Source organism: Zootoca vivipara, chromosome 14, assembly GCF_963506605.1.
Source record: "Zootoca vivipara chromosome 14, rZooViv1.1, whole genome shotgun sequence".
In the NCBI taxonomy this organism is placed as follows: Eukaryota; Metazoa; Chordata; class Lepidosauria; order Squamata; family Lacertidae; genus Zootoca; species Zootoca vivipara.
In genome coordinates, this window is record NC_083289.1 from 37,821,684 (window position 1) to 37,842,433 (window position 20,750).

At 42.9% G+C, this 20,750-nt stretch overlaps 2 protein-coding genes across 2 annotated transcripts in view; one reads left to right on the forward strand and one right to left on the reverse strand.

Annotated features, from left to right (window-relative positions):
- Positions 1-20,750, reverse strand: part of IFT140 (intraflagellar transport 140) — an 85,337-nt gene that overhangs the window by 17,849 nt on the left and 46,738 nt on the right. The gene's annotated exons all lie outside the window — the stretch shown is intronic.
- TMEM204 (transmembrane protein 204) overlaps positions 362-20,750 on the forward strand; it is a 34,260-nt gene continuing 13,871 nt past the window's right edge. Inside the window, exons 1-2 of the mRNA XM_035130445.2 lie at positions 362-1,478; positions 13,588-13,743. Coding sequence (XP_034986336.1) covers positions 1,199-1,478; positions 13,588-13,743 — 436 coding nt within the window. The 5' untranslated portion in view covers positions 362-1,198. The remainder of the gene's footprint in view (positions 1,479-13,587; positions 13,744-20,750) is intronic.

Consider the following 20,750-nt stretch of genomic DNA (forward strand, 5'->3'; position numbering starts at 1 on the left):
AAAAAGAAAAAGAAAACCTCTCCAAACTTCTTGCTTTCATTGCCAGGATCTGAGAGTTTGATTTTTAATTTTTGCTTGGGAAGAGGCCCAGATAACTCTAGTCCTTGAAAAGCCTCGATTTTCCCAGTCGGGTTTCATAATTGGCTCAAGCCCCAACAGCTGAATCTGGCACATAAAAGGACCTGTAAAACTAATCCTACTAACACAATATCACTGAACTGGTTACATTTTTCTGGGAAGCAAAGGAAGCGAGAGGGAGGAGAATACTGGAATGAGGTGGGAGGCTTATGGGGGAGGGCAGGGGAGCGAGAGAGATTGGAACTTTAGAAGTCTCCCTTAGTCTTTTTCCTTTCAGGAAACACATCCTGTTCACATCTGACTGCTGTGGCAGTGGCTCTGTTTGTTGCAGCCGGCTACGCCCTGAGGCTCACCAAAAACAGCCACAAAAACAACCATTTCCTCTCCATTGAGAGATAGGAGGAAAAAACTTCCTTGCAGCAGAGCTTCTGCTATCCTGCTTTTACCTCACACAGCCCTGACATTCGCAGAAGAACAGGGGCAGCAGAACAGATTTCCTTAGAATACACCAGCCTTCCAGGGCTCCTTGGGGAATAAGTGTTGAATTTTTCCTCAGAATTTGACTTGGTGTTAAGAATGAATTTCTACTGCGTCTGTGGGATGCTCTGAGTTTGGGGCAGCTGTGAAACGATTTAAGAGCTCTTGCTGCCTAACTCCTATGCAGATCTTAGTCTCCTCTCACAGCTGTGTTCCAGAAGGTTGAGGCACCCGGCACCGTTTGCAGGCATTTTAGCCTCGACTGTCCAAGAACGCAGCACTTCCTACATCAACATTTCGCAAGTTGGCTCCAGAAAGAATGCACCTCATCTTCCAGCTCTTCACCAGCTTGGCTCTGCTCAAAGTGCAGGAAGGTGGATAAGCCACCGCTTGGGAAGACAGAACTCTGGAAGCCTCGCTTCTGCTTGTTATATGGATTTCCCCTCTGCGCCTAGTTGCTCTTTGTGCAATCAGAAACACCCCAGGAGCTGACTTTGAGAATGAATGGTGATGTTCTCTAGCCATTCATAACTTCATTCTGCGCCTGCCTCCATTCTGCAGCCCCAATTCAATGTACTGCAGCTGACCGGGACTCTTGGATCTTCTACAAAGAGAGGCTGCCAGCGGTTGATGACAGTCAGATATGACTGTCCAGAAGCTGGTAGCCACAGCTGTGTTGGTAGCTCTGGTCTCGCTTATTCTCAACAACGCCGCTGCCTTTACCCCCAACTGGGTGTATCAGACCTTGGAGGATGGGCGAAAGCGCAGTGTGGGGCTGTGGAAGATGTGCTGGCTGGCAGAGAAGGGAAGAGGAGGTGCAGGCACAGGTGCCAGGCATGGGCAAGGGGCAGAGCGTGAATGTGAATCCTTGGGCTGGGGTTCGGAGCCAGCTGGGTTCCAGGAATCTCGTAGCACTGTCAAACGTAAGTCTTGATTTTCATCATCACTATCTATCTTGTGTTATGTAGAGAGCACCTCTCGAGTCAGGTGTCGGCACTTGAAACATGGGAAGACCTGACTTTTGAAACACTTGCCATATCTCATGGCTCAACCAGAAAAGGGCTGCACACCTCAGAGAGGCTGTGGATTTCCAGCACCTCTTGAGTCTGAGCCCCAGTAAGTAAGAAAGAAACTAGAAGAGAGGGGAAAGAGAAAGCAAGTTTGGGTCGTGACAATTGCATACCTGGTCTCTAGCGGGAGGTGCAAACTGGAAGTTTTGAGACACCATAAGCATCAAACTCAAGTCTGAAACCAGGCCAAAGTGTGCAGCTTTGTGGACAGGTACAACGCCAATGGGATGAGAAGCTCTCATTTGTGTCTTTGCTGCTAAAAGCTTCATCTAGACATTCAATGAATGGAAAGTAAGCAAATCCAGTGAAGCAGGCTATGAGAGAGAAACAAAATTTTGCATATTTTGCATTCTTTCCCTATCTCTCGCTGCCTTTCACAACTCTGCATCCAAAATAACCCATATTCTGCCACAGGTAAAGCTGAATGATGTGATCAGAATAAGTTATACAAATCTGCATGCATTTGCTTCTTGTGCACACTGCATTCTCTCCATCTCCCTGAGTATTGGAAATCTGGCCCAGTCCTTCCCACTCCTGGTTTTTGAAATTTGACCATATGTTTCCCACAAATAAACCACGAAGACTAGAAACTTAAGTTGGGACAGCAGTAATGTGAAGTACATGTGTCCCACCCTAATTATGATACTGACAAAAAATCCCTTACACACAAAAATTAGTGATAGAAACCTCTTGTCTTAAGATGTTGAGTTCTGTGCCAAAAAAGCAACTGCTGGTGAGATGTGATTGTGGAATTAATGAAATCATGCAGCCCTGCAACTGACTCATGTTCCATTTCTGTTTCGTTCATGTAGATCTTACTGAATGGTTAAGACAAGATGGGGTGGCAGGGAGGGATAAAACATGCTTTGTTTCTAATGTTGACACAGTCTGCAGAAGAAGTGGCAGAGGAAAAATGCAAATGGTATGGGAGTCTACCAGCTCCAGAGCTTCCAGGGACTTGTTCTAGGACAGGCACCCCCAAACTGCGGCCCTCCAGATGTTTTGGCCTACAACTCCCATGATCCCTAGCTAACAGGACCAGTGGTCGGGGAAGATGGGAATTGTAGGCCAAAACATCTGGAGGGCCGAAGTTTGGGGGTGCCTGTTCTAGGATATGCTCTTTCCCCCTCTTGCCTCCTCTGAAGAGGTGCTGCCCCAACATCTCAGCCTGCTTGTGACAGAGGAAACCACCCTCAGCAGATTCTCACAACAATTTTGCCTGTAATTGGCTGCTTATTTATTTTTCCTGGCCCAGATTATATCTTAGTCCAAGATGAAGACATTATATGAGATGCTCACAGAGGGACACTCCCCTTAACACTTCATCAAGAGCCAATCAGTTAAATGCCATCAGTTTAGAAGTCCACAGTCCATGTCAGGAGTGGCTGTTACGTCTGCATTTTACTTTTCTAACAAAGAAAATTTTCTAGCACTCATGCTGGTACCGACACATGCATTACTGTAAGATTTTTTTCAGATGTGGTTTCCAGTGTTGAACAAAGCTGTCCAACCCTGACCCAGGCCTTCCTTCAGAAAGATTGGCCTATTAATTCTGTTCTATCCTGTATCCCCTTTGTTTTTGTTTAAACCAGTTCACAAACCGATAACTTACTGTACACACTAACCTCCAGGAACGCACCATATGTTGTAGATATCACTGCAAATTCATTATGCTATTTTGTGATATACCAATGACATGAGAAGACTTGGTCTATTTATTTGTATCGGTTAATATTCTTAATAAAGAACCTAACAAAAGGCTATTCCATAGCAGAAAGATCTGTGGTTGCACTGCCACAGAAATATGCTGTAACTCCTGTGTTAAACTGCTTCTGAAGTATAACTCAGTAATTGTCTCGGGAGACATCTGTGTCTTTGCCATACAACATATCTGCAAACAGCCATCCAGCCATCCAGCCAACTACACTGGTTGGTTTGTGCTCTTGGACTAAATAGGGAATAAACAGATTTTAATAACATCTGAGGTACCCTGCTAGAGCAGACTAAGGGGCTATATCTACCCCACCATCCTCTTTTTCAAAGTGGCAAACCTGATGCCGCTGGGAAGCCCACAAGAAGGATGTGAGGGTTATAACCCTTTCATGCTGTTGTTTTTTCCTGCAACCAGCATTTACTGGCAAGTGGCCTTGGAACGTGGTGCTCAATGCAGTTATCACAGCTAACAATTGTCAATAAATCTCCATGCATTTCACTGATTCCCCTGTTATGGCCATCACCATGTTTTGTAGCAGTGAATTCCATACATCAATGCTGTGCAGATGACCCTTTTTGCATGTTCTGAATCCACAGCCAAGCAATTTCACTGGATAACTACAAGTTCTAGCATCATGTGAGATAGAGTATGCATGATTTTCTAAACTTCTATCATAACCACCTGCCACATTTTGAGTCACTTTTTCCCCTAAATTACCGGTATATAGCCCCAAATGGAAGGAGAAACCTGGGCCTCCAGAAGATGCTGAACTACAATTCCCATCAGACCCAACAAGACTGGGCAACAGTCAGAGATGACTAGAGCTGCAGTCCAATAGTATCTGGATAGTCACAGATTCCCTATTCTTCCTTTCCCCTTTCCTTATCTTAACTGCCTTTTTAATGGGACAGAATTGCATAAGCATGAAAAGTGAGGACCGTAAGGTGTATTTTTTGCCTCTGAAAACCAGAACAGTGTGGCACAAGAAAATCTGGCAGTGACACCACCCCAGCATTCTCAGAAGCCTCATGTGTCAAAAAGCAGATGATGCACAAAAAGTCCAGATCAGTCTAAAAGCTTTGGCACACAGTCAATGTTCAATGGATTTATACACTGACACAGAGCAAGTGTTAACTAATACACCATGTTTCATATGATACATAGAAACAGAACAGCTGACTTCTAACCTGATCTATGTCTATTTCGTGCTAGAGGAGAAGAAGAAAAAACTACGCGAGAAGGTAGCCAATTCTGCAAACTCCAATAAAATGCAGCCCAAATTAGTCTAAGGTGTTTGCACCTTTCAGTTCCACTGTGGAACAGAATGACAAAGAAGTTTCTAATATAGCTGTAGCACTGTTAAGAAGTATACAGAGCTCAAATAGAGTACATGAAATTAACCAATTTGCATACAGCTGCTTCTTTCCACTAATTTATTCTGCTTCTGCTTTTCACAGTGGAAGATAAAGAGCTCTTCTTTTAGCTCAGGGCAAGGGAGGAAATATACACCACTGCCTCTGATCACTAGAAGGCCTCCACAGCCTCCTACTTGTCTTGTAAGGTCTCATCAGGCCTACATGGTTGTTGTTTACTTAATCTAAACAGTTCCATAGGTAAGAGCCCTCCTTTAAAAAGAGAGCCGATATAGCATTACTTTTCAGGCACCAAATTCTTACATGTGTGGTGTGATCTTATGTAGAATATAGTATATTCAGTATACAGTATATTTGGCTCTGTTTATAATCTACTTGAAGCAACAGAGACAAAACCTGGTTTATACAAGCAATAAAATAAGGTGCTAATAAGCAGTCTAAAAGACTACAGAGAGTAGGGAGGATCAAAGTGCAGAGTCGGATTTAGGGCAGCGTGACCAGTTCTGCTGCACTGGGCACTATGCCTTAGGGTTGTTGCAGGATGCTGCAACTATAACATAGTGAACTGAACAGAACAGAAGGTATGGGGTGTATGTCCAAAATTTTGGCCTTGTACAGGGTGCCACTGAAATTTGAAAAACCAAAGTCCGCCTCTGGGATCAGGAGCAAACAGGTCCCATGATCAGCACTGATTATCTCAAGGATAGAAGAATCTGTCAATTTGGGTTTATCTAGGTTTCTCATTTTCCCCATCTCCACATTTCCACATCAGATTGCAAGGGGGGGGAGGAAATCCATAAAATTCAACAGCATTTTTGTGCAAATTTCTCCTAATCACCATAGCTACCTGTTGTTGTTTTAAAATGCATATAGTTCCTGCAAAATTTCAGGGAGTATTCAGAAGTTCTATGCCAAATTTTTGTTTTAAGTCCATTCTATCTCCTTGAACTTGTACTACCTTGCTAATTCTCTGGATGTGAATGTTTTCCAAATACTACAACCCATTAGAAGGTCCCCTCACACTGAGCAAGTCTCCCATTCCTGGTCTGAAGAATTGCCTAAATCTCTTTAGATTTTTCTTTCTTTCTTTTAGAAAGCCCTTGGCACTGGAGATGTTGAATGGGATGTGGGCTTCTTTGTCAAACAGCAATCATGGTGGTTATGAATGAGCTGTTGTTGCTGCCCAGAGAGCAGGATGCTTAGACACTATTATAATGAGTGCTGCACTCAGACAGAGAGATCGTGTCTCTGGCTGTACTTGCAAAGGAATACTGTTTAGGCATGGCAGAGTCTAAAACCAATCATGGAAAGGAAATTAAATGAGGGGGGGGCAGGAACAGGGGACTTGGACGATTCGCAGGGATGTTGAAGACACAGGAAAGAGGCAAGTGATATGAAGCTTGTTTCTCAAAGACGCACAGAGTAATGAAGCTATTTCCTTATTATAGCTCTTAGGGTCAAGCATGTCTAGAGGTGGGGAGTGGTCCAATATTGTGAGTGTCTACGTGACTCCCATGTTCACTAGATATAAACATCTGTCTATCCACATGGTATGATTTATATAAAATATATTTTCATTATGAAATACCGGGGGGGGGGGGGAGTGGCAGCGAGGCCAGAGGCACGGCTCTGTGTGGGAAAAAGAAACTGGAAAATGTTTATAGAGGCATCAAACCAGACAATCCCAGGGATCATTAGCCATGTCTCTGCTATTTCTTGGAAAACAGCCAGGCAGAAACCAGAAGATACCAAAAATAGAGTTTAGCTAGGATAGGCTATATTACGGAGGCCTCTGTGGTATTTGAGTGCAAACCAAAAGGATGAAATAGGCAGGGTCCCAATTATGAAAACCCACCTTCTTCAAACAAATCCTATGCATTTTGCCACACGATTATGTTGTAAGACAATCTGAGGCACTTTAAAACACATCTAGCTGGTATCATTTTCACTGAAAAGACCTGGGATGCTGGTCTGTTCAAAAGAAAGGTGATGAGGGAGGATTTTTCAGCCATTTCCAGCCTGCTCCTTGCTATTCTTTCCAATTATTAGAAAATTCAAATTGGGCAACATTTGCGCAGGCCTGTGGTGGGGTTTTTTGTGAAGGGTTATGTTCTGATTGAGGATCTACATCTCAACATCCATGGCAAGTGGAGGCTGCAGTATGCGTGCAGCTTTATTCTTCCCCATGAAGCAAACTTCAGCAGGCCAACTAGATCAGGGAAATAATAATGCATTGAAGAAAGGCTTACACCCCCTCCCACAATGCTGCTTCTCCTATCTAATTTGGGAGCCCCTGTAGCTGCTTTGAACTACAAAAACACATCCAGTGTCGCTTCAAGTTTAGCATATGTGCACATGTGCACAAGATGGAAAGATGAAGTCATCATACTCTCTCAGTCACCTATGTAACCCCCCCCCCAACCTCTGCTCTTTCTTTCTGCCAATAATGGCATAAAGAAACATTCTTAAACATAACAATATGCAAGAAATTCACACATTGCACAGACACAGATATTTTTTCATCTAAGAACACATTGCTTGTCCTGCATGCAGAAGGTTTTTAATTTTCTCTGTGAAAAGAGATAAGAAATAGCATCTCCCTTTGAAAACGCAAAGCTCCTTGCCTGGTGCAGCTTTAAAGGGTAAAGGGACCCCTGACCATTAGGTCCAGTTGTGCCCGACTCTGGGGTTGCGGTGCTCATCTCGTATTATTGGCTGAGGGAGCCCGCATACAGCTTCCAGGTCATGTGGCCAGCTTGACTAAGCCGCTTCTGGAGAACCAGAGCAGCACACGGAAACACCGTTTACCTTCCTGCTTGGAGCAGTTCCTATTTATCTACTTGCACTTTGACATGCTTTCAAACTGCTAGGCTGGCAGGAGCTGGGACCGAGCAACGGGAGCTCACCCCATCACAGGGATTCGAACCGCCGACCTTATGATCAGCAAGCCCCAGGCTCTGTGGCCCTAGGCTTTGTGCAGCTTTAGCCAAGCATTTAAAGGCAGCTTTGAATGAAACTCAGCAAATCTCTTAATCTATCCCTGTAAAATCTTAATCTATCCCTGTAAAAATCTCTTAATCTATCCCTGTAATAAAAAAAACTGGATACATGTTTGATTGCCAGGGCTGCTTCTCACTGGTATAGAAAGCCATAAAATGTACCCCAAAATCCAAACGCAACCTTTCAGCAATAATTCACAGTTCAGTTTTTAAGTTTTTCAAAAATTCCAGCCACTGAAAGAGCAAACAAGAAGATAGAGATGTATGTTTAAATCCCAAGCAGAATGAGGTTTCTAAATGAGATCATTTTTATTTAATTACACCAGCAAATCACATACTATTGTCTAATCTGACTGTCATGCATTTACAGAGCACTAATGTCCCTGAGGACATCATTTAGCATAACCAAATAAAGCCTGTGTTCATAAGTATGAAAATTAAATTAACTGTACCTGCCTTGGTCTAGTCTGGATAATAGAAATGAAAATCTGAGTTGGTTTTGGAACTTGAATGCACTGCCAACCAGACCTAATTGATTTCCACTTGGTGGCTGCAGCACTATGTACATTTCCATGGAAGTAAGTCCTGTTAAATTCACTGGTGTTTACTTATGAGTAAACATGCATAGGATCAGACTGCACAAGACTAATTAGAAAACAGCAAAATTTGCTGTACAAGGTACAGGTTTGAATCAGAGCTAGATGTTACGGGAGATGCATGGCTGCCACCCAAAATATATAATGCACTTCCCCCTCTGGTAAGTTAAGTCCAGTCGTGAACGACTCTGGGGTTGAGGTGCTCATCTCGCTTTATTGGCCGAGGGAGCCAATGTTTGTCTGCAGACAGTTTTTCCAGGTCATGTGGCCAGCATGACTAAGCCACTTCTGGTGAAACCAGAGCAGCACACGGAAACGCCGTTTACCTTCCCGCCGGAGCGGTAACTATTTATCTACTTGCACTGCGTGCTTTGAACTGCTAGGTTGGCAGGAGCTGGGAACGAGCAACAGGAGCTTACCCTGTCACGGGGATTCAAACCGCCAACCTTCTGATCGGCAAGCCCTAGGCTCAGTGGTTTAGATCACAGCGCCACCTGTATCCCCTACACTAGACTTCTCCTGATCCCTGCTCTCTACTTCACTGTGGCATCATGTTATCTAGCATCATGTTATCTAGTGTTACCACAAGTTATGGAAGAACTATGAAGAAGAGGTGCAGGGCTGCTGTTTCTGGTGGAAGCCACACAGCTTTCTGTAACTGCAAATACGAGTGATTTGTCTGTTTCCAGTCCGTATCAATTTTGCATGTGTCTATTCACAAGTATGTTCTGAACTAAACCACTTCAGGGAGGGATGAAGCTGGGCACAACATGGGTTCCTCCTTGTTCTGGGGTGTCCCATGCTACCTTAGTGGCACAGAAAGATCATATACTGTAGCTGCTCCCACATTGCCAGTGTAACCTAAGGTGTTCTAAACTGAGAATACACTCACTTAAATTAAAATTATGGGTAAGCCTATTAGGAGGCAAGCAGAAGACTCTTCAGTCTATTGAGCTTATCGCCTACCTTGGAAGCTAAACATGAAGCAACACAATTTCCCCCATAGCATCAGTGTCAACTTGGCCCCTTGCCCTCTGCCCTTACCAGCAGTTAGGTGGTGCTTTTAGTGCAGGCCCACTGAAAGAATTGTAGCATCACAATGGTTTGTATGCAGAGCTAAACCAGGAAGAAAGTTGTATGAGACCAGATTTGAAGGGTGGCCAGGGGCCTGGCATAGCCCCATAGAAGACCAGTAAGTGTTGTGTAAAATGAGGTATTCATCAACAACACAACTTTTTAGGCTGTGCCCAATGAAGTTTTCTTAAACTAGCCTGTCAAGAGTGCATCTTGAGAAATGTTAGGAACAAGATGTTGAAAGAGAACTAAACATGTGGATTTCAGAGAGGAGATGTCCTGACTCTGGAACAATGCCTGGAAGTTTGCCTTACAAGTGTCTCCTTTTCAAAATAAACAAAAGTATTACCCTTCTGATACTGCATTCTCATGCTTTTAAAAGTCATGGGTGTGACTCCTCCAAGCACAGCTGCATCTTCTAAGAAGTAAAGTGGGAAAGTATACCTTACTGGCTTACCCTTGCTTCTGAATAACAACACCATAGTTGCTAGAAATGAGCTGTTTGATGGGAGTGGTAGGCTGACCCAGAAATATAGTTTGAAGTACAGATGGAAAGGCCCTGAACACATTGCAGCAGCAGGGAAGACATAAAGTAGTCCAGAAAGGAGGTTTCTAGAGCACAGACAACAGAGCCAGGCTACCCAAGTCCAGGGACAGCTATACCTGGCAAGCCACAAGTATTCTCAGAATATGAACCTGTTCCTTCAACAGCACTGCAATCCCAGTCAGAACAGGCCATTCACCTAGTTCCCAAAACCACCCACCTGCAGCACCTGTCTTATTAGCCTCAGTCTATTGCCCCTACTCAATCATTGCTGTCAGACATAAATCCAACACTTTTGCAGCCTCTTCTGATTCAGATGGAATGGAGAGACAGAGCTGTGTGTTATTGGGATATTAGCACCTTGACACTCACTTAGTACCAGAGCTTCTTGTATGGAAATCTTGATGAGGGAGTCAGGGGATCTGACATGGATCTTAAAGGAAGACTTTCCAAATGGTCAATGCAAGAGGAATCAGGGGCTTATCAACAACGTATCATGACATATGGGAAACCCATCAACAATTAGTTTTTAATGTAGAAGGCACAGCAGATTAAAAAATTCCAAAACAAGAAGGTGGGCCCCCTGAAATACTTTTGTCAGAGTGACAACACTGAACAATAGGTTGAGATGCTAATGATTACTGGAAATGCCACTGGTGATTGTGTGGAGCTTATACAAAGTCACAAGAAAAGAAAAGAAAAAAGAGTGTTTGCAATGGTTACAAGGATGCTGTTTGTTAAGTTCAAGGATATTATAAAGGTTGCAACAAAGCCAAAATGAAATCATAAATGGGCAAAACAACCAGCCTTTAATGCAAAAATATTATATAACAGAGATGTAGATGAGGAGGAAATATGCAAGTTTGCAAGAGACATGTAGCAGCTATAACAATATAACAACAATTATCTGGGACAAGAGAGAAGATATGATAACCATCTTCAAATATCTAAAAGGCTAGAGGATGGAGAGAAAAATAAATCTGCTGCTCCAGAAGGTAGGACCTGAACCAATGGATTTGAGTTACAAGAAAGGAGATTCCAACTAAAGATCAGGAAGAACTTTCTGATAGTAAGAGCTGTTTGCCAGCAGAATAGACTCCCAAAAGATGGCCATCTGTCATGTACGATCTAGTTGAAATTCTTGCAATTCTATGATTCAAATGCAGTGTGGAGATACAATATCTTTAGAAAACTCATGAACTTGTCTACTGCAAATCAAAGTGGAACTACACTTTAAAGAGTGTATTTCACATCTTGAAAATATATAGCTCGTTCCTAATCAGTGTTTTTGACTTCTAGAAATACATGTAAACCTTCAAGTTAGAAGGGAGAAATTTTGGCTCTTTTCTGCATTTACATTCTCATCTCTTGATTGCTTTTTACAATTGTAAGGGTTTTTGAAAGGTTTTAAAAGGTGAGGGTCGAAAAAAATAGCAGAGCCTTCTAACTCATTGCATCCTAAGATGCACATGTAAATCTATATCAGATTCCCAGCCTCTAAAACAAGTTTTGCCCATTTTGTCTATATATATATATTACCGTGTTTCTCATATTATAAGACATGTCTTATATTTATTTTTTCCTCAAAAAAACACACTATGGCTTATTTTCAGGAGATGTCTTATTTTTTTCCTCCTCCTCCTGCCGCGGCCGGCATTGCTGCTGCGCCTATCACTATGTCTTATTTTCGGGGTATGGCTTATATTCCTTGAATGCTTAAAAATCCTGCTATGGCTTATTTTATGGGTATGTCTTAAAATATGAGAAACAGGGTAAATTCCCACCCTAACTGAGACCCATGTTGGTTTCATCTGTGTGCAGAGCAGATGGCAGAGACTTTAGTTAGAGGTGTGTTTGTTGGAGTGCTGCAAGGTAGGGGTTCCCCCACTGCATTATAGTATCTTCATACATAGGGAAGATTACTCACATTCTTATTGTTAATACAGGAAACTGTTTCACTTCAGGTCAGACAAATTGTCCATTCAAGCCAATATTACGTACTCTAACATATTGCAGGTCTCCAGGTTGTTAGGTTGGAAAGGGCAAATCTGTCAAGTTTGATTTCATAATTTTCTCATTTTTCTAATATTAAGCTCAGTTTTCTGCACATCCATATCACTTGCATTTTTAAAAAAGTTCTCATGAAAATTCATCAGCGAATTTATTCTATTATGCCAATTTTGCAAGCACCTTTCCCTCCCGTAATACATCTTTATATGTTATTTTCACTATGATATGAATTTTAATGCACACTTTACCCTAGTATATGCATTTTTACACACATTACTTGGCTGGACAACTGCACTGTAAAAGGAAGGGAAGGAAAGAAAAGTGCAATTTTTTTGAAGAATGGCTACATTTTAATTCTTGTATTATCTCAGAAAATCTGAATTGGGTAGGTTCGCTTTTAAATGCAAACTGAACTGAATTTCAACCCCATTCATAGTCTCAGAGATATTTCCCATTATTTGCTATGTGGTCCCTTTTAAACATATGGAATCAGTTTGACAAAAATAAATTTTGGATGCTTTAACATTCTAGTTTAAGTGGTTGACCAACAATTCCACTGTACAGGAGCATTTTATAAAACAAAACTCTGATTTTGGTTCTAGAAAGGTTTCCTTTCAAGTGCAGCCATTTGTATGGCAAGAAAATTCTACCTCATACCAGCAGGAAGCTAGAATGTTGCGCTGACACAGTGATGCTTATGAATCCTAGAGGGAGAGGAAGGAAAAGGATGAAAACAGGAAATCTACCAATGAAAAGAAAATAAGGAAAAATGCAGACCTTTTCAGCAAATGCTAATCCAGTGTAAAGTATTTCCTTTTAAATATCCACCGTGGATATAGCTGCTTGCATAAAAGATAAATGCACAATGTAAATACAAAAGTCAAGTATAAAACACTATAATTATTATAATGGCAACAGCAACCATCTCTTCTTTAAAAAATACCTGCATGTATAGTGGTGATATCCATAAAGATCAAGTGTGGTGGTTTTTCTAGCAAATTGCTATACACTACATATAAACCACAGAGCCTAGGGCTTGCCGATCAGAGGGTTGACGGTTCGAATCCCCACGACAGGGTGAGCTCCCGTTGCTCGGTCCCTGCTCCTGCCAACCTAGCAGTTCAAAGCACATTAAAGTGCAAGTAGATAAATAGGTACCACTCCAGCAGGAAGGTAAACGGCATTTCCGTGCACTGCTCTGGTTCGTCAGAAGCGGCTTAGTCATGCTGGACACTACCCGGAAGCTGTATGCCGGCTCCCTCAGGCAATAAAGCGAGATGAGCACCACAACCCCAGAGTTGTCTGCGACCAGAACGAACAGTCAGGGGTCCCTTTACCTTTACATCAGTCAGTGAGTCTGTTTATTAATGAGTAGTGTTTTAATCCTGATCTTCCACAGGATCTCAGAACACCAGAGTCCCTTCCCGATCTTTATCCTCATAGCCCACTTGAGAAGCTGAGAGATTGTAAACAACACACTTTTGTGATATTTATGTTAATCTCTTTGTCCTAACTTGCGAAGAAGTTTGAGCCAAGGTGCTTGTTAAGAAATCTGGGAGCACACAAGATTTTTCAGAAGGGACTGGAAATGGTTGGCTTCTTTCACATCCATGCTAATGAACTAATGCCCTTTTGCCTTTCGTTCCCCACAGTGCAGTTTGACATGATGCGAGCCTGTAACATGATTGCCACGGTGGCTCTGACAGCTGGCCAGCTCCTCTTTGTGTTGGGATTGGTAGAACTGCCCATTATCTCTCAGGATACCCAGTGGTGGGAAGAAGCCATAGCCGCGGTGTTCCAGCTTGCCAGTGAGTAATTTCTTTTTTCAAGTGCTAACTTATTAGAGTGAAATTTAACAATAAAATGTTCACAGTTCCACACTCTTATTCCCTGCGCACACTCAGTCCATATACAGTAACTTGAATTCACAAGCACCTTGGCTCAAACCCACACAAAACCCTCTCTCCCACTACATCTATTGCTGTTTCAAGTGCTCTGTAATATGGCTGAGCAAGTGCTGGTGCTGTGTATGACATTATCCGTGAAAAGCAAAAAAACTACCGCCACCCCAGTGCCTGAGCCTGTTTGTGTACTTCTTGTTCATTTCTTTTTAAAAATAGCATTGGTTGTGCACTCAATCCGGTTGCATTAAATCCACTCACTGCCCCACATTATAAAGACCAAGTAAGTACATGTGAAACAGTGTCACTGAACTTTTAAAAACACTTTAAGAACTCATAGATCTGTGCAAGCATGGTAAATCCAACTCAATCCTGATTCTTTCTTGGCATCTGAAAATCCTAGCTCTAGGCTAGGATTTCTGCATTAAGAGCTACTTGCAAGCCCCCTCCTTGAGTTGGATGCAGCTCTTTTCACGTTAACTCTTGCTCAAATCTCTCCTTTAATACTTCTTAGCCTGAAAGCATTGAGTTAATGATTTGGTAGAAGAGTTGACTAATTTAAAACAGATATGTAATGAAGATGGTCCTGAAAACTGTATGATCTATGGGGAATCACGTTAATCAGTTGAGTAAAAACTTAATTTGTGTAAGTTTGTGTTGATTAAGGAGGGTTGTTATGCAATCTACACAGCTTCCCCAGGTAAGCTCAACCAACCAGACCCTCCAGAGCAGATTTTAGGGACATGGAGGAGAGGGGAGAGAAACTGGATGCCCTGTTGTCCAAGTGCATTTCCATGGTGCAAAGAGGGAGTCATCATTAGATGTTGGCCCTAGTCATTTAGGACTCAAGAAAAAGGTTCTTTTCTCACTCACTATAGGTGTTAAATCAGTGATACACAAAGATAGGAAGATCATGTTTATCACTAATTACTGTGTTCATGAATTGCCATTATGATTTTCTCTTATCTATTTAACATTTACATAGAAATTATATGGGCTGTCTCTTGCAATTTCACAGCCTTTCCACCCTGCTGTTTCAACTACTTCAAATGGTTACAGTCTAGTGTTTTCTGTGCTGTGTGTGTGCATTTTAAAATTTGATTTCTGCCCCTTCCAAACTGCAGTAGAACGCAATTGTAGCAGCATTTTTCTCCAGAGTACTAATGACTATTTTCAGAACTTGTGTGCGTTTAATGAAAAAGCATCCTGTTCACATGTTATGAGGACACAAAAGGTTGCCTTATACCAGGTTAAACTCTCCTTTCAATCTAGCCCACTACTGTCTACTCTGACTGGCAGCAACTCTCCAGGGTCTCAGTCTTTTCTATCACATGCTATCTTGCCCTTTTAACTTGACATACCAGGGGCTGAACCTGGGACCTTCTGCATGCAAAGAAGGATAATTTGTGGATTGTATTGTGGTTTGTGTCTTAAGTAGGTGCTTCATTCATTTGCTTTTGTAAACCACATGGTAAGGAAAGTTTTCCTAACAGGCAGGATATACATTAAATAAATAAATCCCTGTGCTTGTCATATGATGAATGAGGAGGGGGCAATTTACACTGCCACCAGAGTGCTGGGCTTGGGGGAGAGGTTTAAATTCCAGTGTAGTCTCTAGTTTAATTTTTTATCCTTTTTGTTGCTGTCACAAAAATTAGTGGGGAGTGGGGAACAGAATAAAAATGCTGGGGGGACTGCATCGTTACCATTTCCTAAATTAATTTAATACAATATTTTACCATAAACCAATCATATAAAAATATATAAGTAGATAAAAATATACATCATAATTTATTGTTTTGATTTGTTAGACACTTTATTTGATCCATTCCAAACTGACTTACAACCAACTAAACAAATAAGTCACCCAACAGCAAAACTGAAAAAAGAGAAGCAGCAAAACAAAAAATAAATCTTCCCCAAGGGCCAAACTGAGACTCAGTTACAGCCCAAGTCCAAACTATGCTGAAATAACAGCATCTTGATTTGGTGGCAGGCAGGCAGGGAACTGACTAGATATTACAGGGCAAACAATTCCAGAAAGTGAGTACCATAGCTGCCAAGTTTTCCCTTTTCTCGCGAAGAAGCCTATTCAGCATAAGGGAAAATCCCTTTAAAAAAGGGATAACTTGGCAGCTATGGTGAGTACCACCACCAAGAAGAACCTGTTCTGTGTAGCTATCTGCCATATTACTATTACTATTATCTATATATATAAAAATGTGAAAATCGTGAAAATCCAGGTTCCACTTTTCTCCGTAACCGTTTGACCGATCGTCCTGAAATTTTGACACAACGATCCAGGCCACTCCCCGTGCGTTGTTGGGGGCAAAAATCCCTCAAATTGCACACCTGCGCAGGTACAGACCTGGTTTTCCACCAACTCAAACAGCGCCCTCAAGTGGAATTCCTCCCTCAGTACACCCCCTCCCTTCCTGTGAAATCTAAGCCACACCCACGAACCAAATGACATCATCATCAACCAAGCAACTGAAACCACGAAGGCGGCCATTATAAGACCACTAGGCCTTTGTTTTATGTAGGCCCCTGACAGGCCCGGGGAGGGGGGGAAACCCACAGCAATGCACTTGGGGGCACGGCAAGGGGTTGTTACTTTACCATTTAGCACCACTACCCCCCAAAAAACCCCAACATTGCCAAGTGGAGGTTGGGGCCTGCCTGGGGGTGGTGGTGGCACAGAACGCAGCACGGCCTTTGATTTATGTAGGCCCCTGCACGGCAAGGGGTTTTTACTTTACCATTTAGCAACACTACCCCCCCCCCAAATCCACAAGACAAAATACCATCCTTCAAAACATCATGAGATACACCGGTCATGGGGGGGGACGACAAACTGAATAGATCATGGATCGGGACACGTGGAGGCAGTCACAGGGATTAGCACAACACACCACACCCACAAACCCCGCCTCTGCCATGAGATCCTGTAAAACAGGGGGACTCTGAGGCTCAGGGGGGCCTCTACTTTACAGCCTAAAGACTAGGCCTCGGCTCCATTTTACAGACCAGGCCTCAGTCTACAGCCCTTTAAATACTATACCGAATGGAGCTCTGGATGGTAGGTGGGGGGAGGAGGAGCCCAAATAGGTCATGGGCTGACATAGGGTGGGGGGAGCAACTGTCCAACAACCACGAAAACAGCCATTCCACCCCCAAAGCCTAAGCCCAAAGCCTCTCCCAGCGGCTGCATTAATAAACGCCTAGCAGCATTAGGCAGTCATTCATCATTTCTCCTAACACGCACTTGGGGGCACAGCGAGGGGTTTTTGCTTTATAATTTAGTGGGCGTTGTGTCACATGCGAGGCTCCGACGGCCATTTTAAGCAAGGGCAGTCGTGCCCCTTTTAACCTAGGCTTTACTGTGTTTCTCCGAAAATAAAACACCGTCTTATATTTATTTTTCCTTTAAAAACCCCCACAGTGGCTTATTTTCAGGGGATGTCTTATTTTTTATTACGCGTCCAGCCTTACCTCTTCCTTGGGGCCCTCCAGAACTGCGCCTATCACTATGTCTTATATTCGGGGTATGGCTTATATTGCGCAAATGGTTAGAAATCCTGCTGTGGCTTATGTTATGGGTATGTCTTATTTTAGGAGAAACAGGGTATATCCTACAACTGAATGCAACCCTCTGCGTCTTTTTAAAAAAACAACCACCGTGCACTTTCTCTCCCCAGTTTAAGTCCTCAGATATTTGCAGTGCCCAGTCCCCCCCCCTCGATTTACAATCCCCTACCTTCCCCTTGCCACTTCCTGGTTTTTATGGAACTGAACAACTCGGGTGCTTCAGAACGCGCCTTCTGTTGCCAGGCCCTTACAGGGCCCGGGCCAGGTAGATAATGTGGCCCTGTTTTTACCCCTTTGTTACTTTTTTCATTTTACTGATTGTGAATATGCTGACCGAGGCCCCCTTTAAATTCGGAGGCCTGCGCCAAGTGGCCCATATGACCCCCCTCCTTCTGTCTGGGCCTGTCTGTTGCTAAGGGGCTGTGGGGCTTCGCTATTTTACCCCCCCCCCCTTCGGGATTTTTTAAGTAGTTCTCTGCGTCCCAGGGCACATCATCACCCCTGATCCTTAATCTAAATATATAGAAATGTTCACGATGCATGCACAGGGACCAATGTATGGAGATACAGGGGGAGGGGACAACAGAGGGCTCAGACAAAAGTAAATACTGGGAAATAGAACCCAGAACATAACAGTTATTTCTCCAAGGGTGGGGGCCAAGGTATGGAGATACATGGGGAGGGGCCAACACTCCCCAGGGACAACAGAAGGCTCAGACAAAAGTGCATGCTGGGAAATAGAACCCAGAACATAACAGTTCCTTCTCCAAGGGTGGGGGCCAAGGTATGGAGATACATGGAGGAGGGGCCAAAACTCCCCAGGGACAACAAAGGGAAGGGTATCCTACCGAAACACAGGGATGAGCCGGGGTGGAGGGAGGAGGGGCAGGATACGTCATGGATCGGGACAGGGTGTGGGGGGGATCACAGGAAAGAACCACAGCAACGCGTGGCCGGGTCAGCTAGTTATTAATAATAATTCTAACTTAGCCACCTTATACAAGGCAGCCTCTAGGCAACTTCTCAACTATCTTAACCAGCAGCAGGATACAGAGAAGAGCTCACAATGAAGATCTAAGTGTGAAAGTTCATAGGAGAGGAGGCAGTCCTTATACTCAGGTCCTCAAAACCAGCACTTTGAGCTGGTGTCAGGAAATGATTGGCAACCAGTGATGATGATACTATTCATTATTCTGTGATCAAAATTGTGACTGCTTGTAAATTATATGGGACAGTATGCTTAGCACAATGGTGCACAGAAGACAAGGCAGTGGCAGAGAAAGGTGAGGGCCAGGAAACACCATATGGCAAACTGTATACAGGAAGCACAGGACAGTAAAGGATAGAGCCAAAACCCAAAATTCCACCCCTGAGATTCAGGATGCATTTGAACAGCAGTTCTCCAATCTGTGCAAGCCACCGTCTATTCTGGATAAGTTAAACTGCTTGGAAACCTTTCAGCTATTCCCCAACCTCAACCCCCTCACTCCCTTTAAAAGCAGCCCGAAGCTCTCCTCCCCATTGCTCCATCCTCCTGCTGTCCAAACTACCCTCCTCTTCCCCCCCCCCCATGAAAAGGAAATGCATTCTGGCCCTGTTTAGATTTGTTGTTTCATTGACAAACAGTACAGTGGACAGCCGTGTGCCTTTCTTCTATCAAGGCTGCTAATTTTAGATTAGGCTGCTTTCCCCCTCTGTGCTACAGTCTGTTTTAAACACAGTCAGAGAGAGACTGAAGGGCGCCAGGATATCCCGACACAGGAGAAGGAAATGCCTGCTGTTACCTGTTATGCAAGCTGAACCTTGAAATCCTCAGTACTGGGAGGGAAAGAGAGAGAGAGAGAAGCCAGAATCAGAATGTTCAATGCAATCCTGCTAGGACAGACTCAAACGAGCACAGCAATTTTGATTCTTGAGCTCAAGGTGTGAAAAGCACAATTTGGCAGCCAATAGAGTTGGGAATATCAAACTACACTACTCCAAAGCCTCTGTTTTGCAAAGGTGATGCAATTGGTCCCATGAGAGGATGGAAAGAGGAGGAAGATAATGCCTGCCATCAGATGCACCAATCACCACTAGATGGGCTTCTATATTATCTACCTATTCATGATGCTTAAAGATAAATAAATGTTCCCATTCAGGAAGAAATTGATTTTGTTATTTATAACAATAGCTGTAAAATAGTAAAATAGTAATAAAAAGATTTTCCACAAAAGTCTTGTAATAAGTTACATGAAACACTTTTAAAAGTGTCATTAGCTTAACATAAGCCTGGACTGAAAATAAATTCTCCTAGACATTCAGGATGATTTGGCTGACAATTGTTGGTGCAGAACACGCTTGGATACAGAGCAAAGGAGGGCTGAAACCTCTGGTATGTTCATTTCAAATTTGGCCTCTTGGCATTCATTCTCTCTGTTCAGATGGGACAGATGTTGGAGGGTTAGTTTGTTTGTATAGTGGCCATATGCAGGATAGAGTTCCCTGACTGAACAGAGGAAAAACTAATGTGTTCCTTATGCTGGTTAGATTAAATGGATTTTTACAAAAGCTTTAATTGTTAAGTTAAATATCCAGAACTAAAACTTATGGGTTAGCATATTAGCTTGCTCTTGATCTAAGGGAAGCAATATAAGGCCCACAGTCATGTCTGGCCCACACTGTCCAATGCACCATGATGCACAACAGACAAGCATATGTGCTGCCTTGGTCTGCAGCTTCTATTTTATTTTGACAGGGGATGGCTGTCTGAAATAGCACACAGTCTAAAAGGCAAACAGTGCTAAGAACTTCTGAGAAAGAAGTATTTTTGAAGGCTTCAATATTATTCACAGCATTAGCTTATCTTTGTTATTGGACACCACGCTGGTATTTCACGGAACTCGCCCCACTGATTCTTCAATATTTTCAATCAATCTCTAGATTGGAGGGCCAACAATTGGCATATGAAAAACTGGAGTAACAATTCGGAAGACCCTTTGTGGATTAACCATTCTCTGCTCTCCATGCTTTAGCCTTTTCTTTTTATTCCACACTATGGTAATTTTGATGGATGCCATTCAGGGAGGACTGACAGAGAGGGAGTGTGATTATTCTTCAGGGGCACCTATATTATATAAAGTACTATAATCACAAAAATACTCTTAAATATTATTGCTTTTGCCATTTAAACTTAAATATATCAAAGTGTAATCCTTTGACTTACTTTGAATCTTGTTTGCATCCACCAACTCCCCATCCACCCCCAAATCATGAAACAGTACCCATGGGCTGGAGATAAGAGGAATATCTGGATAGGGAAAGTCCTGTAGTTCAGTATTAGAGCA